The sequence below is a fragment of the Emys orbicularis genome, chromosome 2, assembly GCF_028017835.1.
Source record: "Emys orbicularis isolate rEmyOrb1 chromosome 2, rEmyOrb1.hap1, whole genome shotgun sequence".
NCBI classification, from domain to species: domain Eukaryota; kingdom Metazoa; phylum Chordata; order Testudines; family Emydidae; genus Emys; species Emys orbicularis.
In genome coordinates, this window is record NC_088684.1 from 9,287,597 (window position 1) to 9,307,475 (window position 19,879).

The 19,879-nt window shown below is 50.2% G+C and overlaps 1 protein-coding gene across 1 annotated transcript in view; it reads left to right on the forward strand.

Annotated features, from left to right (window-relative positions):
• Nucleotides 1–19,879, forward strand: part of LOC135875240 (serine/threonine-protein phosphatase 6 regulatory ankyrin repeat subunit B-like) — an 81,378-nt gene that overhangs the window by 35,519 nt on the left and 25,980 nt on the right. Inside the window, exons 9-18 of the mRNA XM_065400241.1 lie at nucleotides 600–698; nucleotides 2,610–2,810; nucleotides 6,124–6,225; nucleotides 6,318–6,416; nucleotides 8,506–8,634; nucleotides 9,703–9,831; nucleotides 10,569–10,685; nucleotides 11,886–11,984; nucleotides 15,038–15,238; nucleotides 18,002–18,100. Coding sequence (XP_065256313.1) covers nucleotides 600–698; nucleotides 2,610–2,810; nucleotides 6,124–6,225; nucleotides 6,318–6,416; nucleotides 8,506–8,634; nucleotides 9,703–9,831; nucleotides 10,569–10,685; nucleotides 11,886–11,984; nucleotides 15,038–15,238; nucleotides 18,002–18,100 — 1,275 coding nt within the window. The remainder of the gene's footprint in view (nucleotides 1–599; nucleotides 699–2,609; nucleotides 2,811–6,123; nucleotides 6,226–6,317; nucleotides 6,417–8,505; nucleotides 8,635–9,702; nucleotides 9,832–10,568; nucleotides 10,686–11,885; nucleotides 11,985–15,037; nucleotides 15,239–18,001; nucleotides 18,101–19,879) is intronic.

Genomic DNA, 19,879 nt, shown 5'->3' on the forward strand with positions numbered 1-19,879 from the left:
GGTTTGTTCAAAGACGTTTGGGTTGTGGGCACAAAGGTCGCAAAGCTCTAACTGGAATCCACGTGGAAATGTGACGTGGAGACACTTCCGTTGTAATACACTGGCTGCGCATGCTGCCCTCTGGTGGTGGCCCATGGAGCGGATAAAAGCCCTAGTGCCAGCTGATGAGGATTCGCTGTCATCTCAAGTGGGAGAGGCCAGTGTTTGGGCTGATTTTCTGTTCTATCCCCAGCACTGCCTGTGTCCGCTGTAGCTGTGATGAACATGTCGCCTGTAGGCCCCCAGCCCTCATTGTAATGTCAGTCACAAGCAACACAAGTGCCAGTGCATTATGACAGCAGCCCAGAAGGTCCCGTACGCCAGAAAGAGCCTATTTCCGGTGCACAGGTGGTAGGTGAAAGCAGGAGACAGCTGTGGTATAGGAATACTATACTGATGAAATTGGAGGGACAGAGGGAGATGGGGCTGGGACATTAGGAGGGGAATGGGAGGCAGGGTCCTTATCTGACCCACTCCACCTTTGGGACTTTTACCCGGCTTCTTGCCTAGCCCAGAGATTCTTGTCATCCTTACTTGCTGCCCATCTTTGCTCCCTGCAGGACGGCAGCACCCTCATGCACGTTGCCTCCGAGCATGGGCACCCGGACACCGCTCTGGCTTTTCTGAAGAAAGGAGTCCTGCTGCACATGCCCAATAAGGTAACCCAGCACGGAGAGTCAGGCAGGGCCAATGTCAGCTGCTAGAGCTGCTCTAAAACGTCCGGCTGAAACTTGGATTCGGGGGGATGGAAAACGCCTTTTCAACCAAAACAGAAATGTTCATGAAGGAGATGCAGTGGTGATGTAGCCGTGTTGGTCCCAGGATCTTAGAGAGACAAGGCAGGCGAGTTCATAGCTTTTATTGGACCAACTTCTATTGGGGAAAGAGACACACTTTCAAGCCACATAGAGTTCTTCTTCACATCTTCGTCTCTCGAATATCCTGGGACCAACAGGCCCTGAAGCAAAGCTCTGTGTGGCTCGAAAGCAGGTCTCTCTGCCCAACAGAAGCTGTCCAATAAAAGATATTACCTTGTGAAAAAATATCACGTTGGTTGAAATTTTTCAAAAGATTTTAAAAAAGCTTAATTTCAGTAGAGGGAACCCCTCTACTGAAATTATTTATTATTTTCCCTTGCTGGAAAAAATGAGGGAGTGGAAGTTTTCCCCCTACTTTCTCCCCTTCATTTCTAACTGGAAAAGTAAAAATTGAGACAAGAGAGGTTTATTTCCCACCAGCCTAGCAACTTATGGTCTCATAAACCATCCCAGACTGTAGCATGCCTGGGGCAGACGCCATATATCAGATATGTGAACTGTGTGGCAGGGCTCCACTCAGCTGTCACTGATTTAATTATGTGGCTTCACATAAGTCATTTAATAGCACTCTGCCTCAGTTTCCCCATCTGTGAAATGGGGATAATAATTTCTACCTTTCTCCTAGGGAATGGTATAAGACTCACTGTTTCCAAACATGCTGAGATCCTGAGTCCCAAGATGCTATAGGAGTGCAACTTGTCTATTAGGGCTGGTCCACACTACCCGCCCAATTCGGCGGGTAGAGATCGATCTTCTGGGATCGATTTATCGCGTCTCATCTGGACGCAATAGATCGATCCCAGAAGCGCTCCCCCGTCGACTGCGGAACTCCTGCTCGCTGAGAGGAGGAAGCGCTGTCGACGGGGGAGCCTGCCTGCGCCTCGTGGACCCGCAGTAAGTAAATTTAGTTCGATCTAGGAAACGTCGACTTCAGCTACGCTATTCTCGTAGCTGAAGTTGCGTTTCCTAGATCGATCCCCCGCCCCAGTGTGGACCTGCCCTTAAACTGTTTCCATTAAACTGTTTCCATCTTTACTGCTGCATCTTTCCTTCCCAGCTGCCTTCTTAGCCTGGAGTTGCATCTGCTTTATTGAAACTGCATTTCCAGTCCCAATAAACCTTGCACAAAACAGGCTAATGTTGGGGAAATATATTCACCTCTGGCTGTCCACACACTCCTCCCCCAAACAAAATGATATTTTGGGGGAAGGGAGAAAATTTCACTGAACATTTCAAACCCAATGAAAAATGTTCACTTCTTCGTACATTTTCCCTACCTTTTTCTGACGAGCTCTGGAAGCTGCCGGGTGTCTCACGTGCATAAGAAGGGTGCCAGGAGCAATATTTCAGTATCACCAGGACTTGATTTACGGAACTGGCAGAAGTTTTTTCTCATTTCAACACAAACTTTCATCCAAATTTCGATGACAGTCACCCCCAAATTACTTTCATAATCCCCCCTTTGTTTCCCCACCTAGCTTTCTATATTCCTGTTTCTCTTAGCCACAAAGAGCCAGTGTAACCCCCTGACCCATGTGTGTTGTGTCCCCCATCTCATGCCTGAGCCACGGTGGATGTGAGTCTGTCACAGCCCCAGCTACACAGAGTGGTCGTACCAGCTCCTACGGCACAAGTGATGCCCCAGCCCTCTGGCAAACTGATTCGCCCCGCCCACGTTAAGGTGTCAGAGTGGATGTAGTGAGTGCGTGCTGAAAATCCAAGTGCCAAGGGAACCGGTTGCCTCTCTTTCAGAACGGGGCGGTCTGCTTGCACGCGGCAGCCAAGCGGGGCCATGCTGCCGTGGTGAAGGCCCTGCTGCAGAGGGGGGCAGAGGTGGATGCTCGAACCAAAGAAAACTACACGGCCCTGCATGTTGCTGCCCAGCACTGCAAGCCGCTGGTGGTACAGACTCTTCTGGGCTTTGGGGCCCGGGTCCAGCTCAAGGGAGGCAAGGTAGGGCCGAAACTTGGGATGTGATTCTTCCTTGCAGGCTGTGTAACCTTAGTTCCTGCCTTCACAATCCGTGCTGCTTTCTTACTTCCTCCGCTGTAACTATACCGTGGTATTCCCAGTCCCCCCTGGCACCCAAGTGGGTTGTGTTTTCGATGCCCTTACCTATTTCAGAGGGGTACAGACTGCCAAGTGATCAGGATCTTTGGGGGCTCGGCTAGGATTTCATTCACTGACACAGTGCTCTGCTGCGTCCAATTTGCGCCGATCGGTTTTAGAAAACCCGAAGGCTACTCCAGGCTCCCTCTGAACCCGGTTGTAGTGTTGTTGCAAACGTACACCAGGTGGCGCAACAGCACCACCTGCCAGCAGCGTTTTCTGCATCAGGAAAGAACGGCTAGGAAATGTGCCTGGGTTCTGCAGGGACTGGCTAACACGTTCCCTCACCAGCTGGGGTGTGTGAGCCCTGAACACACAAAGGGAAACTCGTCTGAAATGGGGTACCCTGGGATGGATTGTTGCTGGCTGGGGGTGGGGGGTTTATCAGTGTGTACCCCAATAAAGCTAATGGGACCTGTACAGACAGCTCCTCTGGGCTGGAGATATTCCTCTTTATTTGTATGATGCTGGAACAAATAGAAAGATGCTGTACACATCAGTTAAGCACCACTTCCGTGGGACACAAGAGCCGCGAGCCGTAGTGTAAATGCTTATGAGGGATGCAGGTTGTTAGGGATTTATAACAAGCAGTGACAGCAAAGCCCCTAAGAGCGAGATCTAGAGGTGGTGGAATATTCTCCCAAGGGGAGTGGCAGAGGCTTTGTAGCCAAGAATAAAAGATAGAACCGGTAAGTATATTTGCGATACAGAGGTGAAATATACGTAGTCATTAGTATTGTGACCCACGACCTAGAGGCCTGTAAAATATTCAGCCGAGCCACACAAGGCTTAGGCCTGAAACAGGTTGGCACCACTATCCTGAAAGATAACCTGGTGCCGATACAGTGCAAGATCACAATAAAAGATGTGTTAAGTGCCAAGGTTCGGGAAACCATGCAGCAACAGACTGGAAAATATGCCACAATGTACCAGTTAATACCGCAAGATACCCAAAACTAACATTTTGGGGAATTTTCTAATAACCTCTAGTTACTATGGTAACTCATTGATGTAGATGTTAATGACAATAAGGGGGTAGCCACTGAGAAATGGGACACCCGTAAATTAGTGGGGTGTGGAAGTATGGATAACTCAGGATAAAAGGTGTTGTCAGGCCTGTGTGCTGGCTGGGGGCGGGGGAGACACGTGAGGAGATGCCAGGACACAGAGCTGGCGCTAAGCACAAACAGACTGAGCAATTGCTTAGGGCCCCAAGCAGCTCAATGGGGTCCCCTATTAATTATGTGTTGGGGGGGGCAAAATATTCCTGCTTAGGACCCCAAAGGGGTAGCACTCGCACTGCCAGGACGACAGCCACAAATTATGATGACGACAATGGGAAAGATAATGACTGACGCACCAGGGTTCTTCGGCAGGAGCTGTGTGTGATCAGTCATAAAGCTAAAAACTCTGTCTATCTGCTGCTGGATTTCAGTGTTTTGTGGCATTGTTTATCTGCATAACAAAATTGTTAATAACGCCCATGTAATTACTTGTGAAGTTTCTGGGTGTCACTGGCCTCCGTGTGCTCCTGGGGGGTCTCATTCTGACGATACTGTGAATAATCGACATGGGAGACATTGAAAAGTAGCCTCTGCAAAGCACTGAAGAATGTGGAATCCGACAAGTTTGAGATGGAAGGATCTCTTGGGTCATCTAGTCCACACGTGCCGTAGGCAGCAATCCCACCATGGCCCAGACAGAGCTTTGCCATCTCTGACAGAGCTGGGAGTGATTTTTCGGTTCAGTGGCCAAACCAAAAAATCAAAAACAATTCCATTTAGTTTTGTTTTCCAGGTTTTTACCTTTTAAAAAAATGTCTCTACATTCAATTGAAGTAAGATTCAAAAGGGAAAGTTGTTTTGAATTGAAAAGTCAGAACATTTCATTTCAAAAACTTCCCAAGAAAACATCTCAACTTTTTCAGAAAATTTTTGTTGTTGTTTTTTGCAACCAAAACAATTAGGCAAATTCAACACAAATGTGGAAAATGTTTCAGTCGATCTGAATCTACATTTTTTCATTTAAAAAAAAAAAATTTTCCTTGAAAAATTTTGCCCAGCTCTAATCTCTGTTTTGTTGCGATTCTCTTTGGTTTAATCCATGCAGCTCTCAGAAACCAGGCTATAAAAAGCAGGCTGAAACTAGCAAGGTAGCCATGGGGATCTTGTAGGTAGGGAGATGACGCTAACCTTCATCAGTCTGATCCTCTCAATGACAGAAATCCCTAGTGGTTTGAAAGCCTGTCAGATAAAATAGAATTGCAATTTATTTACTAGTTATGAGGTTTTATCTTGGAAAGAAAGTGCTAACTGGGTTGGGTTCCAGGTGGTGTAAGAGCTTTATACATTCACCTTTGACTTCTGGATACGTGAAATCATATAAATATAAACCAAAGCCACCAGGTCTGGGGTTTTAGAAGGGAAAAGAGCTCCTCCTACCTTGATGATGACTCCCACGAGCCTTGAGGGGAGGGTAAGGAAGGGTTGACTGATTATTGTAGACCAGTTCGGATTTCAACGTGGCATTCCCATGCCTTGCAATTGACTGTGGTCTCTGCACCAAAACATCTCCTGAACTGATGCAGTGTCATGATGTGAGATGTCCTGCCATGGTGTGGTGATGATGCTCTAATTCTTCAGTGACATCATCACAACAAGGGCCGGATAAAAAACGAGCGGGGGGAGGGGGAATTTGAACATTTTCTCAAAACTAAATCAAAATTCAGAACATTTCTGCCCATGGCTCAATGACCTTGTGCCGTGGGATGAGGTTTGAAGGTGGCAGCCCTAGAGCAGGGGCAGGACTGGCTGTCAAGCAGAAGGGGTTCATCCCACTCAATCTGGACACTGGAGCTAGGAGAGGCTAAGAAGACTCCAGGTGTCCCGGGGAGACTGAGATTGACATCGTGGGCTCTGAGGAGTGTATGAAATATACCAGGCCTGATTCCACCTGGCTTTGCACCTGGTGTGCTGGGTGGGTGTGAAACCTACCCGATCAGAAGGGCAGCGTGTTGCCCCCATGTTGTGCCCCCTTGCACAGGGGTAAGTGATGACGCAGGGTGCCAGACAGCAAGGAGGCTCAGGTTGAGTGGATGTGATAAGAGAAGCCAACACCATTCCACAGGGCTCTGAGTCCTCGTCTGTGTCTCCCTCAGGCCCAGGAGACACCTCTGCACATCGCAGCCCGCATCCGCGAGGGAGAGAAGGTGGCGGAGATGTTGCTGAAGAGTGGCGCCGACGTCAACGTGGAACAAGAGGTAAAGCACGCGGCCACGTTCCTGGGGGCAAAGAGGGAGGGGCTGGATCTTGCTGGCACATCACTCATTTCAATGCTGCGCTTTGGCTGCAGAACGGCGAGACGGCCATGCATGTCGCAGCTCGCCACGGCAACCTGAGGATGATCAAGGCCCTGATCAAGGAAGGAGGGGAGCTCACCTTGCAGTCCAAGGTAGGTGGCCCCCAAGGCAGCCAAGACATACTCGGTCTCTGCCACATGTCCCAGGAACCTTCTGTGGGAAAGACCAGGATCAAAAGACTTGCCAGAGCAGATCAGACCGTTGGCCCACCAAGTCCCAGATGTTGCCCCATCAGGAGTAGCCAGTACCTGCATGTGTACTGAGCACTTGCTCCAGTGCACCCCCCGCAGCTGGGACAAACCAGCCCACGGTGGGCCGGAGATGATAGTTTTTGCAACCTCAGTCTTCTTCCATTGGGATTTATGTCAGAACTAAAATATGTCTGAACATTAACATGCACAAAGGGTTAGACCAATCTGTCAAACAAACCCGGATTGCTCATTCTTTAGCAGTTATGAGGCCAAGGAAAATAACCAGGTGATGGAGTATCAGAGGGGTAGCCGTGTTAGTCTGAATCTGTAAAAAGCAACAGAGGGTCCTGTGGCACCTTTAAGACTAACAGAAGTATTGGGAGCATAAGCTTTCGTGGGTAAGAACCTCACTTCTTCAGATGCAAGAGACTTGCATCTGAAGAAGTGAGGTTCTTACCCACGAAAGCTTATGCTCCCAATACTTCTGTTAGTCTTAAAGGTGCCACAGGACCCTCTGTTGCTTTTTACAGGTGATGGAGTGAGCTGTGAATACATTGGCCTGTCTCTTCTGGCTAGCTGGGCTCACACAGGAATTAGGTTTTAAGTGTTTCAATGAGCTCGCCGGTCTCCCACTCAGCTCTGTCGCTCCCCTCCGCGCAGCTGGGTCGGACTTGGTTCGATGAGCGGTGTCTGATCTGGGGAGACCCCAGGGCTGGATGATGGAAATACAAAGCTAGGTGGGCAGGAAGCTTTGTCCTGCTTGCCCTGCTAGGCTCAGCTTTTGCCAGTGTCCTCCGAGCCCCATTCGCAGGAGCATTAAAATTCACCCCAAAACCAAATGCACACAACTGCCTTCTGGTTCGTGGAGAAAGCTGACCTAAAAAGGCTCGTAGCCCTTGGGTTTGTGCCCTTTTGGCTTCTCTCTGGTTAGAAAGGCAGCCTGAAAGGGTTGGGCGTTTGCTTTTTAGTGTCTGTTTTTAACCTTCGAAATATCATGAGTGTCAGCGCTGCTGCTCCTTGATTTTTGCTGGAAAATCTCTTCAGCGGTTCAGAGCATGTTCACGGTGATGCAACTAAACAGGTGGCGGGAGGTGGATATTTAACGAAGACTGCCTTTCTCCAGACTGTTAATTAGCTATTGACTAGAAAGAGCTGCTGTCAAAAACAAGCCAGAAAAGACTTTGAAACAGTCTCTCCCCCTCTCGATTGCTCAACTTTACTCTCTTGACTCTTGTGACGTGATCATTTCTGTAGCTGTCCAGTCACCATAGCGTCTTGAGGGGCAGACGAAACCCGTGGAAAAAATAAATAAGGGAGCTTGGGGGACTATTCAGGATTCCTTTTTCCCTCACAAAGTTTTGTGTGTTTTTTTTTTAAGGGGGGCATTAGCCCAGTATTTTGAGTTTGTTTGTTTTACAGGTCGCTTTTACTGCCTCACAGCTAGAAAGGCAGATGTAGCAGAGATCAATCCTGCTTAGTGCTTGGGTGTGGAGCCAATAGGAAATCCCTTGTATAGACTCAGTAACCATGTTCATACTAATGATTGCTCAGCCTGGTGGGGGAGAGTCATAGACAATGATCCTGAAACTCAAAGGACCTTAAATTTCAGGCAGAGTCCTTAGCACTTCTGTACCATGTAGGACACCATCCACAGAACAACCTCTATGGTACACACTCGAGCCATATGACTCTCTGCACTGTCAGTGAATGACTGAAGGGAACTGGGAGCTTAAAGGAATGGGGTGGTTTATCCCCTTTAGCCTTATTCGGGCTATAGACCTTGAAGTGCGGAGGCTGAATAGGGAGGAGTTTAGAGTCAGGCTTGAGGGATGTGGCTGGGTCAGCTGTCTCCTCGCCTGGCACGTTCATTCATTTCTGGGTGGAGAGAGGGAATTGTTTTATATCGTGGTGGGAGATGGCGTGTGCAGTACCAGAGGCAGCCCTGGAAGCGAGGCAGCCACCCATCTTAATGCCCCTTTCCTGCCGGCAGGCCGGAGAGTGCCCCCTACACATCGCAGTGCAGCACTGCCACCTGCCCGTGGTGGAAGAGATCCTCAACTACCTGGCCACGGAGAAGAGCCACGCAGAGGCCGCCGCCTGCGTCAACCAGGAAAACAAGGTGACCGGGGTAGAGGGAGGGGCCTGTACATGAGACAGGCCCAATGCCTGAATGTCTGGGGATGTGAAACAGAGCATGCTATGTACGTGGGCGGGGGGGGGGGGGGTGACATGGTATGGGGGAATGAACTCCTCCTAGCTAAGCCACAGAAACACCTCTCAAACTTGTCACCCTCTCATGGGGAGAACCGGAGGTGCTCGCATTCAATCGGTGACCCTCTCCTATGGTGAGGCAGAGGGCTACATGGCAGAGTCCATGTTTGTCTGATGGGCACCGGGTGAGAATGGCAACAAGCACCCCGTGCCCACCCACAGCGTGATGGATAAGGCCACAGGACTAAGCCGATAAACTGGGCATCAACTCAATTAGCAAGTGGCATTGTAAGATGGCTTTATTTATAGGACCCTCCGCGTCCTCTGAAGGCTCCCTTCCCACCGCTACCCTCCATTGGGATGTCCAGTCCCTTCCAAGGCTGGAAGGTGTGGAGCAGAAAGAGGCTTTTCAGTGGTGGTCCTAGAAACCACTTCTAGGGTCTGGGTCCACCCAAACTGCCACACTCTGCCCAGAAATCCTCCCACCCTTTCTCGTCCCCTCTCTTCACCAAACTGTGCTCTGGTCCTGATCCAAAGTCAATGGAAAGACTCTCATTGACATCCGTGGGCTTTGGATCAGACCCTACAACAGCGGATCAACCCCCACATTCATACTGAGCTCGTTGGAAGGCTTGAGGCAGAAGGGCAAACTCCTGCTGGGCTGGAAGCCCCTCTGTGGCGAGATCAGTGACCTAGCAAGGAAAAAGGCCGGTTTTGGCTAGCACTCATTAACATGGGAGAGCCTTGAACTCAGGGTAGGATAAACTGACAGTAGCCTCCACGCAGGGGAGCTGTAGATGAATAGGGAAGGATTGGAGGAAGCTGGCCAGATTTCCTTGTTCGCAGGGCATGGTTTCCTGTGCTTGCCCAGGCTCTGTACCCGAGTGGTTACAGAACAGCGCTGCGTGATAGCACAATCAGAGGCGCTGGGTGAACATGCTGTTTTGCTTGTGTTTTGGCTCGTACCCTTTCACAGGCAGGGGAGACACCCCTCCACCTGGCTGCTGCAGTGAAGAAGGACATGGTCCACTTTGAGGAGGAGGAGACCAAGATCATTGCCATGCTCATGGAGTACGATGCCGACATCTCCCGTACCACGCGACTAGTACGTACGAGCCTGGGGCTCCTAGGGGAAAAAGGCTCAATGGATGTATGCCATCACTGTTGTTGTTATAGGCATATGGGCCATCTGCCGAGCTCCTTCCAACAGACTGATCGGAACTTCAAAGTTAGCAAAGTCGGGGGCATGGGTTTTCCCAGACCTATGAAGCTGGAGTTTATTCTGTGTCTTGTTTGTCCTGAAGGTTCCTTGCAGAAGGGTCATTTACTCAGTGGGCTGCATGGGGAGTTATTGGCAAAAGCGCCACTGTCCTTGTTAAAGCAGCTTATGTGCTTAGCTCTCTTGAAAACAAGCCCCCACGCAGTCGCTTGGATACGGCTTGGCTTAGCTGTCAGACTTTAGAAAATAGTTACAAACAAAACTGTATGTTTATGACACACATTTATATTTCTGTGCCTCCGGATGGATCCCAAAGCACTTCCCCCATTATAGATGCACCGCCCCACAGAAGCGCAGCCCCCTCTGATGTGGAGCACCTCAACTGGAGAAACAACCGGTGCAAAGCATGCTGCACCATAGTGGAGAGGAAAGAGTTTTGGTTAAGGACCCCAGAGCAAACCCTTCCCTTCATGGTCTATGCATAAACAGGCAGGACATTTGTTTTTAAGGTGTCCCCAAAAGTTCTCCTTACTCTTGAGCGGGTGGGTGGCAAAGTTGTTCAGGCTAACGGGGTGCATGGAGAGAGGTTTCTCAGAGTCCCTTTGGTTGTTTCTGTGTTGCAGTCCCTTGAGACCCCTCTGCATTACTGTGCCCGTGTGGGCAATGCGGATGTCCTGCTGGAGATGCTTAAGCACATTAACACCAGCCGAATGCAGCAGACCATTAACAAGCAAGCCAAGGTATTTCTGTTCTGGGCTGGGACCTCATCCCCTGCATCTCTGAGGGGAGCATTTCCCCAGCAGGAGCAATGACCAGAATAAAGCTTAGCTTGGGAGAGTTCAATTGCAATGTAAGCTAGGTGAGGGAGTTCTGCTCTGCACTGAGCAACCGGTGCAAAAATCTAGACCTTGTACCCTTTCTCACCTTTAACTTTGAATGACCAGGGAAATGGTAAATAGCCAGCATGCCCTGATGATGCGAAATCCTTCCCAGCTAGGCGAGTGGCAGGCTATATTCACTAGTCAGCAGAGAGAACCATACCCACTAACCATAGATAACCGCATGGTGCCTTGACTCTATAGTTCCATGGGATGGTTCTTGGGGTATCCAGAGCTTTGAGTCCTGCTTACCCCGCGCCTGCAGCATGCGAGAGTCTGGCTTGTAAGCTCCCTAACAACACCGGCCTGTCAGCCACCCAAGCCCTCTCCTCCAGGCTATGCCTCCTCTGTTTTTGCCTGGCAGGTTAACGAGGTGAACCCCAGTCCCTGAGTCCCCTTGGAGCATTCCCCTGTGACACTCAGCTCCTGACACTGGCTGCTCAGAAATCCCAGATCCTCTGCACCCAAAGGAGCCATATGCCCCAGGTCACCAGTTTTACCTTTAACCACTGAAATAAAGAAGTCTCTGATGGTGTATTGACTTGGAAAGGTCGGGGGCGGGTTGGCCCAGGGGGATGGTGATGGGCTGTGGACTCATTTGCCCCTAGGCTGGGTGGGTAGTGGTGAAGAGTCATTGCCATCTGCTGGCTCTTTGGCCGACATGGAGTGAGCTGGTGGCCTCAGTCCCTTTCTGAGGAGATGGGTGGCCATATCACAGAGCGACCGGCACAGCTGGTGTTAACTGACAACCATCCCAGAAGAGAGGGCGGAGACTTACTGGATGGTGAGATTGAGGTACCATATGACTGCCAGAGGCGGGTCCCTCCAGAACGCATCGGCAAGGAAGGTGTGTGAGGAAACTGGTGCTGCCATTGTCTGTGCTGTACCCATCGTGTGGCTACATGGAGCTTCCGTCACTGGGGCTGCTAGTCCGGCACCTTTCACCACCACTGAATTAACAGCATTTCTGAACCTCAGAGAGTGCTGACTCTCCAGGGCTGTGACAATAGCAGGGAAGGGACAAAGAGCTAAGCAGGCCCCGTCTCTCCCTCCCTTCTCTAGAATGACTGGTCCCCGTTGCTGGTGGCGGCAGAGCGAGGACACACAGCGATAGTGAAGATCCTGCTCCAGCACCACGCTCGTGTCGATGTCTTCGATGAGGTAGGGGACTGGCGCCTCCTTGGTATCACCACAACCCTAGTTCTCAGAGGGGGCGTGGCGCTCTGTGTGCGTGCAGGGGCTGTGGGAGAAGGAGGTATGGCTGAGGTGAGCTTAAATAAGGTATTTTACACACAGAATAATACAGTTTAGCATTCCATTACATCTCCCCCTTTAAGTTCTACATTCCTACTGTGACGTTGCAGTCTATATGATTTTATAAAAATTTGATAATGAGTGAATATAATGTAACTGGAATATGCTTCATGCAAAAGGTCTCTTGTAAGGTATCATTACAAAGCTTATTGTCTACTGAGTTAGTCTCTAAGGTGCCACAAGTACTCCTGTTATTTTTGTGTCTACTGAGTGTGATCATCCTATTTGTATAAAGGTATCACTCTTGTATCTGAAACTAGAAATATGAAATATAACTCTGAGGGTCTATTGTAATTATGCAAAGTGTGGGCCATTAATGGTGGTTTGGAATCTTAATGGCTCCCATCAACCAGGACAATTGACTGGATGGCTCTATTTGCAGGCAAGCCTTCCTGTGAGTCAGGCTGGGAGGAATGAAAGCTTGGGGTCTTACAGTGACATGTGATCATGTCACATGAACTGGAATCCATCTTTAACCTGGTGCTTTTCCAGTGACGGAGGGGGTGGGGGGTGTGGAAACCCAGAGGGAGTTGGGCATCTGAGTGTTAAAGACAGGAACACTTCTGTTAGCTGCTTTCAGGTAAACCTGCAGCTTTGGGGCAAGTAATTCAGACCCTTGGGGGACAAAGCTATTTATCTCTCTCCTTTTGTTTCCTGTCTTTTAACCAGTTACTGATCCATGAGAGGACCTTCCCTGTTATCCCACGACTGTTTCCTTTTAGCCTTTTTATCTGATTTGGCTACTCTCTTCATGTCTTGCCACTCTGGAGACAGATTTTTTTCCAAAGTTGGAGCAGTAGTTCTGAGTTGTCTTCCCATCAAGAGCTGTGCTGGACTATATCCAGTAGTTGCTATTGATGTTGATCTGTAAGTCAGAAGAGCAAGGAATGGATCTTCCTGCTGTAGGATTTTTTTGGCTGTCTGTACTGCTCTCTCAGTCTCTTCTTCGCTTGTGAGTAATGTGGACAGCTAGTAATAGGATCAAAATCATATTTCATTGGGAACGATTTATGTTCTGCTGCAGTGAATTGTGGTCTGTTGTCTGTCACTAGTTGTTCTGGAATACCGAAATGAGCAGAAGTGAACCTCATTTTCTCAATAACTCCGCAACATGTTATGTCTTCCAACTACATTATTTCTACATACCCGGGAAAATTGTCCACAACTACTAGGTAATGATGTCTTCTGAATTCACATACATCTGCAGCTAGTCTCTTCCAAGGTCTCCCTGGTAGGGGTGTTATTATTAAAGGTTCCATGTGTTGTGTTTGATCTGTTAGCTATGCAGTGTTCACATGCAGATACTTTATTCTTTGTCCTTGCTGATGTCCAGCCAGTCCTTTTACCGAGCGTAAAGTGACTGGAGGAGCATGAGGTCAAATACACATAGCTCGTTGGCTTGTTCATAACTCCCACTGCCTTAGAACTCCCTTCTCCCAAGAAGCCTTTTCAGAGTAGCCCACCCAGGGGAGCAATCTAAATCCCATACCAGTCATGAAATAAACTTTATTCAAATGCAATGAACAAGAAACATGTGAAGCAAATACCGTAGATGATTTGCTCTGCCTGGAAAAACTGTGCGGCCATCTTTCCGGCCACTGTCTCCTCTACCCCTTACCAGCTAGCTGTGCTTTCAGACTAATTAGTTTGTAAGCTCCTTGGGGCAGGGACATGGTCTATAACACACGGGATACCTATGATGCTATATACATGTATAGGGATTGTTACTCTGCAGGCAAATCTCTGTTTGGCGTCGTACTGTTCTGGCCAGAGAGGGTATTAAAACTCTTTCTTGGTGCAGTAAAGCTACTACAATAATTTCATATGCTGCAGACACCACACAGTGACCACACAAACTCTGACACCTGGGTAGTGGGGACTAGAACCCATATCCTGCAGCTCCAGAAGCACAGGCCTCTAGCATTTGATCTAAAAGAAAGCTCCTTCAGCTGCTAGTAGTAGTAAGTTCTATGTGCTCTGTGGAGTCCAGCCATTGGAGGGCAGTATCTATCTAAGGGCTTGTCTACATTACCCTCTGGATCGACGGGCAGCGATCGATCCAGCGGGGGTCGATTTATCGCGTCTAGTGCAGACGTGATAAATCGACCGCCGAGCACTCTCCCGTCGACTCCGGTACTCCACCAGGGCAAGAGGCACAGGCGAAGTCAACAGGAGAGTGTCAGCCAACAACTTACCGCAGTGAAGACACCACAGTAAGTCGATCTAAGTACGTCGACTTCAGCTACGTTATTCACGTAACTGAAGTTGCGTAACTTAGATCGATTCCCCCCCCCCCCCCCCGCAGTGTAGACCAGGCCTTAGATACTTACTTGGTTCCCATCGCTCTCGTATCTGAGCATATCACAACCCCCTCTGAAGTAGGGCACTGCTATTATCCCCATTTTACAGGTGGGGAACTGAGATGCAAAGGGTTTGTCTACACTGCAAAACAAACCCGTGGGAGCAAGACTCTGTCTGGATCAACTGACTCAGTCTCAGGACTCTCACTCTGGGGCTAAAAGTAGCAATGGAGATGATCAGGCCCAGGCTCTGAGACTCATTGCTGTGCAGACATCTCCAGAGAGAGTAAGCAACTTGCCCAAGGTCACGTAGGAAGTTGTTGGTAGAGCAGGGTCTTGAACCAAGGTCTCCCGAGTACTATCTAGCACCCTAACCACTAGACTGTTCTTCTTCTTATCAGTCCTGCTTTACACAGACACACACAACACTTGCTTGACTGCTTTGACTATGGCCAAAAATAGTCCCGCAGTGATGGTTTCATGGCAGAGTATTTCTAGTGTCCGGAGCACACAGGAAGGCCCTGCGAATGGGAGGTGATTAAAACCCATGGTTCCAGTGGCCCATCTCCACGGCGGCTAGCTTTGTGGCTTTGTTTGCAGCACGGGAAAGCAGCGTTGCACCTGGCCGCAGAGAACGGCCATGACCAGATTGCAGACGTCCTGCTGTGGCACAAGGCCTTCGTCAATGCCAAGACCAAGCTGGGCCTGACACCTCTTCACCTCAGCGCTCAGAACGGCTACAACCATTTAGTCAAGCTCCTCGTGGAGACTCACCTGGCCAGCATTGATGCTATGACCCTGGTAAGGAGTGGCTTATAGGCATGACCAAACTGCACGTGGGTAGGAGCTTGGCTACTAAGGCGGCTTTCTGAGTGGAGACGATTGCCGAGTGAAATGTTACACAGTGAGCAGCCTTCAGACTCAAAGGGATCAGACCAGTACGCAGACAGGGTTTAGGCTGTATCACATTAGGTTGTAGCTACTTATGCTCACCGTTACTGACTCACTGTTCACCCTGTCCTCTGCTCCTTTATTTGGATTATTCCCTGTTGTGTCATGCCACGTGCATAGACTGTTAAGCTCTTTGGGGCATGGAGCATCTCTGTGATATGTGCGTACAGCGCCTAGCACCATGGGACACCGATCTCTGATGGAGGCCTCTAGGTGTCCCCATACTATACTATTAATAAATAACAATAGTGGCAAAGAAAGCCGTAAGGGACCAGCTTTCTAGGCCCAAACGCTGTGACTGGCTGAAACCAAACAAAAAACTGCCAGATGTCAGGGCAATTTTAAAGAAAAAGACACATTTTTAAGCAGTAGAAACCCAAAGGGCTGCTAATGCTGATTCAGAAACAGACGTTTTCAGTCTGACCCAAACAGGTTTTGGGTGCAGGTGCACGGATGGACATGAAACCCTTCTGTAAGACTTACGTAGCAAGGACAAAACTAAACCCACTCGTGAGCCTCTGAGGGATTCCATTAAAAGCTATCCTCACAGGGCTTCCGTTAGATACTAACGGCCCAAATTCTCTCCTTGGGCCCTTTGCCGACCCTACTTCAATCACAGCTTACATCTCGTTAGGAATATTTGTTCAAGTTTTCAGGTAGTAAATAAATGGCTCAGGTGCCCAGGCCCAGCGGTGAGGAGGCACAGAGCTACATAAAAACGGCAAAAAGGGCCTTGATCGTACCACCAACCAAGCCTGCTTCCTTCCCAAGGCCAATCACTGGGGTGCTTGGGATAAGTTTAGAACTTCAATAATGTGAACCTCTGTCAAGGCTCCTCGAGGGCAGGGGCAATTACCAAAATAAGGGCTGCAATGCTAGCGGCTGTTAGGAACAAATGTATCAGCTATGTATGCACACCACCCTCACCCTTGGTAAAAGGGCCAGAGTGGTGTAAAGGGGCCCTAAAAGTCCCTTATCTGGCTGGGGGAGCAGTCCCCTGGTGCAGGCACTGTGGAAGACGGTTGTAAGGCTGCCTTTCGAGGAGGATCCCCCACTCGCAAACCCTGCCGTAGGAGGTGTGCAAGAGGCAGGTCTGGGAGCCGGAGGGATGTGTTAAGGGTGGTCCCACAGTATACAGTGCTGAGGAGACTCTAGGCAGTGTGATGGCCCGTGGCAGCTGGGGAAATGATTTAGACTGGCTCCCATGGCTGTTATGCTGGGAGTCTCTCCATTCCTTGCAGCCAGGGCCGGCTCCAGCAAGCAGGCGCTTGTGGTGGCCAACGGAAAGGGGCGGCACGTCTGGCTCTTCGGCGGCAATTCGGCGGCAAGTCCCTCAGTCCCTCTCGGAGGGAAGGACCTGCTGCCGAATTGCTGCTGAAGAATGAAACGGCAGCGGTAGAGCTGCCGCCGAAGTGCCGCCGATCGCGGCTCCCCCCCCCCCGCCGCTTGGGGCAGCAAAAACGCTGGAGCCGGCCCTGCTTGCAGCACCCCAGGATATGGAGGGCACGAAGGTGGCTTAAAGTCACAGAAGACCTTCCTCCCCCTGGGCTGTGAGTTCTGAGCTGTGCCTCTGAGAAGCTCAACACAGAATCGTATCCACAGTACGAGAAAATGTGTGGGGACTCTCCGGGACACTTCAGTTTAAGCGTCCCAAGTGGATGAGATGTCATCAGGGTGGAGAAGTTGCTTGGGCTTTGTCTGGACCAGGACAGTGGGTGCTAACATGTTGGGAACAAGACAAGGCCCCCTGCCTTTAACACATGCTAAATTGGTTGGGTTAAAGCCACGGACAATCTGGGATTTTATCAGGGCTGGCCTTAGGGAAAATGGCACCCTGGGTGAACTTGTATTTTGGCATCCCAGCCCCCACTGCTTCCCCAGGCTCCCCACCCAGCCACCCAGCCCCTCTGATCCCGCTGCCTCCCTGGGCTCCCCCCCCACATGACCCCGGGCCCTGCTGCCTCTCCCCAAGCTCCCTTCTGCAGCCTCGCACCCCAGGCCTGCCCCCCTCCTTGCCTCTTGACCGTGGCGCCCCCCGACCATGGAGCTGTAGGTGGTCGCCCATGTCACCCACCCATAAGGCCAGCCCTGACTTGAATCTGACTGGGTTAGCATGTGTTAAAGGCAGGGGGCCTTGAATACACCAGGTTCTTCAAAGGTGTTTGTTAGCACGTGCTAACATCCCTCCGTTAAATCCTAGACCTCGTCTTCACTGGGGAAAGAGGTGTATTGTTAGCCAACATGAGGTAACAAACACGAGGTAAATCCTAGTGGAGACAAGGCAGTGTGTAGCTTTCACGTGTTAGCAGGTTGAGGTAGAAACCCTAGGTTCCTCCGGAGCCTTCACCTCAGTCTGCTAACGGGTGGAAGCTACAAACTGCCTCGCCTTCAGTAGGACCTTACTGTGTGTCAGCTAACACGTGGTAAGAAAACGCCTCTTTCCCTAGTGAAGACACACCCGTAGGCTTTAAAAGGCCAAAAGCAGTCTCTGCCCCAGAGCAGGCATCCACGTGCACTCGGATACCTATAGGACTGCCCTCTCTCCTGGTGTTGTGTTGTCTCCTTGGGGGAAGCCGGCACTTGCTGAAGTGTTTGGCTTTTCTTCTCGGGCAGACCAAGCGAACCCCTCTGCACCTCGCTGCGCTGACCGGCCAGCTGGACGTGTGCACCAGCCTGCTGAGCATGAGCGCGGACGTCAACGCCACCGACATCGTAAGTCTCTCTCTGCTCTCCCCCGCAACGAGGCACTGCAGCCTGCACCGGGAATCGTGTTTCACGAGCTCTGTTGAAACAAGCACATATCTCGGAGCAAAACATCCTGCAGTTCAGAAGGTCCCGCTGCTGCCGCCAAAGACAAAATAGTTTCCTTTCTCCTTGAGTTCCTCAGGCTCTTTCAGTCTGGGTCTCATTGTTACCCACGAGCCTTCTCTCCCCATCCCTGTTTGATTGCTGTTTTCCTTTGCTGATGCCATTAAGGTAGTGGGACCCCATGCCATGGTGTTTGGGTGCCTGATGCCCCTTCACCAGTTACCGATATTCCATCAGCAGAACACCAGCTCCTAGCCCCCGGGCCTAGAAATCTTTTAACTCCCCCAGATCATTACACCTGGCTCTCCTATTGCCTGTGCCTTCCAAGGATTTACAGGCGTTGAGCTGAGGTGGTGTCATCCCCATTTGGAGGCAATGAGATGAGGCACGTAGCAAATTGTCTAAGGTTTGGGATTATAGCCCATGTCCCCTGAATCTCCACTCTGTGCCATAGTCATTAGATTGTCCTTCCTCCCCAAAGGAAGCCTCACCACTGGGCACCGCATACTGCCATCCAGCTGGCTCTCCATAGTGTATAAAGAGCAGGGCATCCCATGGGTTGTAACCTTCAGGAACCCTGCTCCCCTGCTCTGTTTCTAATCTATTGCTGAATTGAATTTGATCAGCCGCTTGCAACTGGCCCCTGTCAGATGGCAGAAATACCCCATGAACCACTGTGCCACAAGAGCCACCTTCTGACTCCTCTGGGGGTGGAGGTGGACTTGGTCCTGCCACTGACTCGCTTTGTGACCTTGGGCAAGTCACTTGACTGCTCTGTGCCTCAGTTTCCCCATCTGTAAACTGGGGTCAGGGATCATTCAAAGGGCTCTTATGGGGCTTAATTCATTGGAGTATGTGAGTTCCTTCAATGGAAGATGAGCTAGAGGTGCAACGGCTTGTTATTGAATTGGGGGGAATGCTTACACCTCCCCACGTCTGTGTCAGACGTCACTTTTCATCGCTCACTGCTCTGCTTTGTGTCCCATGCTGCTTTTTTCCCTGCATACAGATATTTTATTGCAAACATTCTGTGCTGGCTTTTACGACCGGATACTTCACTTGCTGGCCTCTTTCCACTGCTGATTCCTGTCATTCTCACTATCAGTTTCTCTGCTAAAAATAACAATCAGGAGCATGCGGGAGGCGCCGTCTTACCTCTTGGGGAGCAGGAACAGTCAGGGGCCCCAATCGGTATAAGTTGCTGTTATTAATAGCGCCTTTGCTTAAGAGCATGTTCAATTGTTACTTTATCTTTTCAAAAGAGATTTTCTGTCATTCACTGAGATCCTCTTGGCATAGGGAAGTTGGGGGATTATTTGGGAGCTGATTCCAGTTCTCTGATTCAATGGCCTGGTCTGTGCCTGCCCTGGCATGAGTTAGAGCAGACTAGGGGCTGCACTGGCTTACACCAATGACATAAAGTTCCTAAGGGATCACCTGCTAGCTGAGGATGGGGGAGTGGCATAGTGCTCTGCCCTGCCCTCACCTGACATGCCCACTTTGTCCTTCAGTATACGCTGTTTGCTGGGGGAGGCGGGTGATACTGCAGTGGAGCTGGTTCCGCCAGCCGAGACCTCCCTCTCCTGCTGGAGGAATTCTGGCCAGAATTTGGAGAATGTGACCAAAAGAGGCTGGCTGGAGAGCCCTGGAAGCTCAACTCCTTCGTATTGACACAGGACTGGT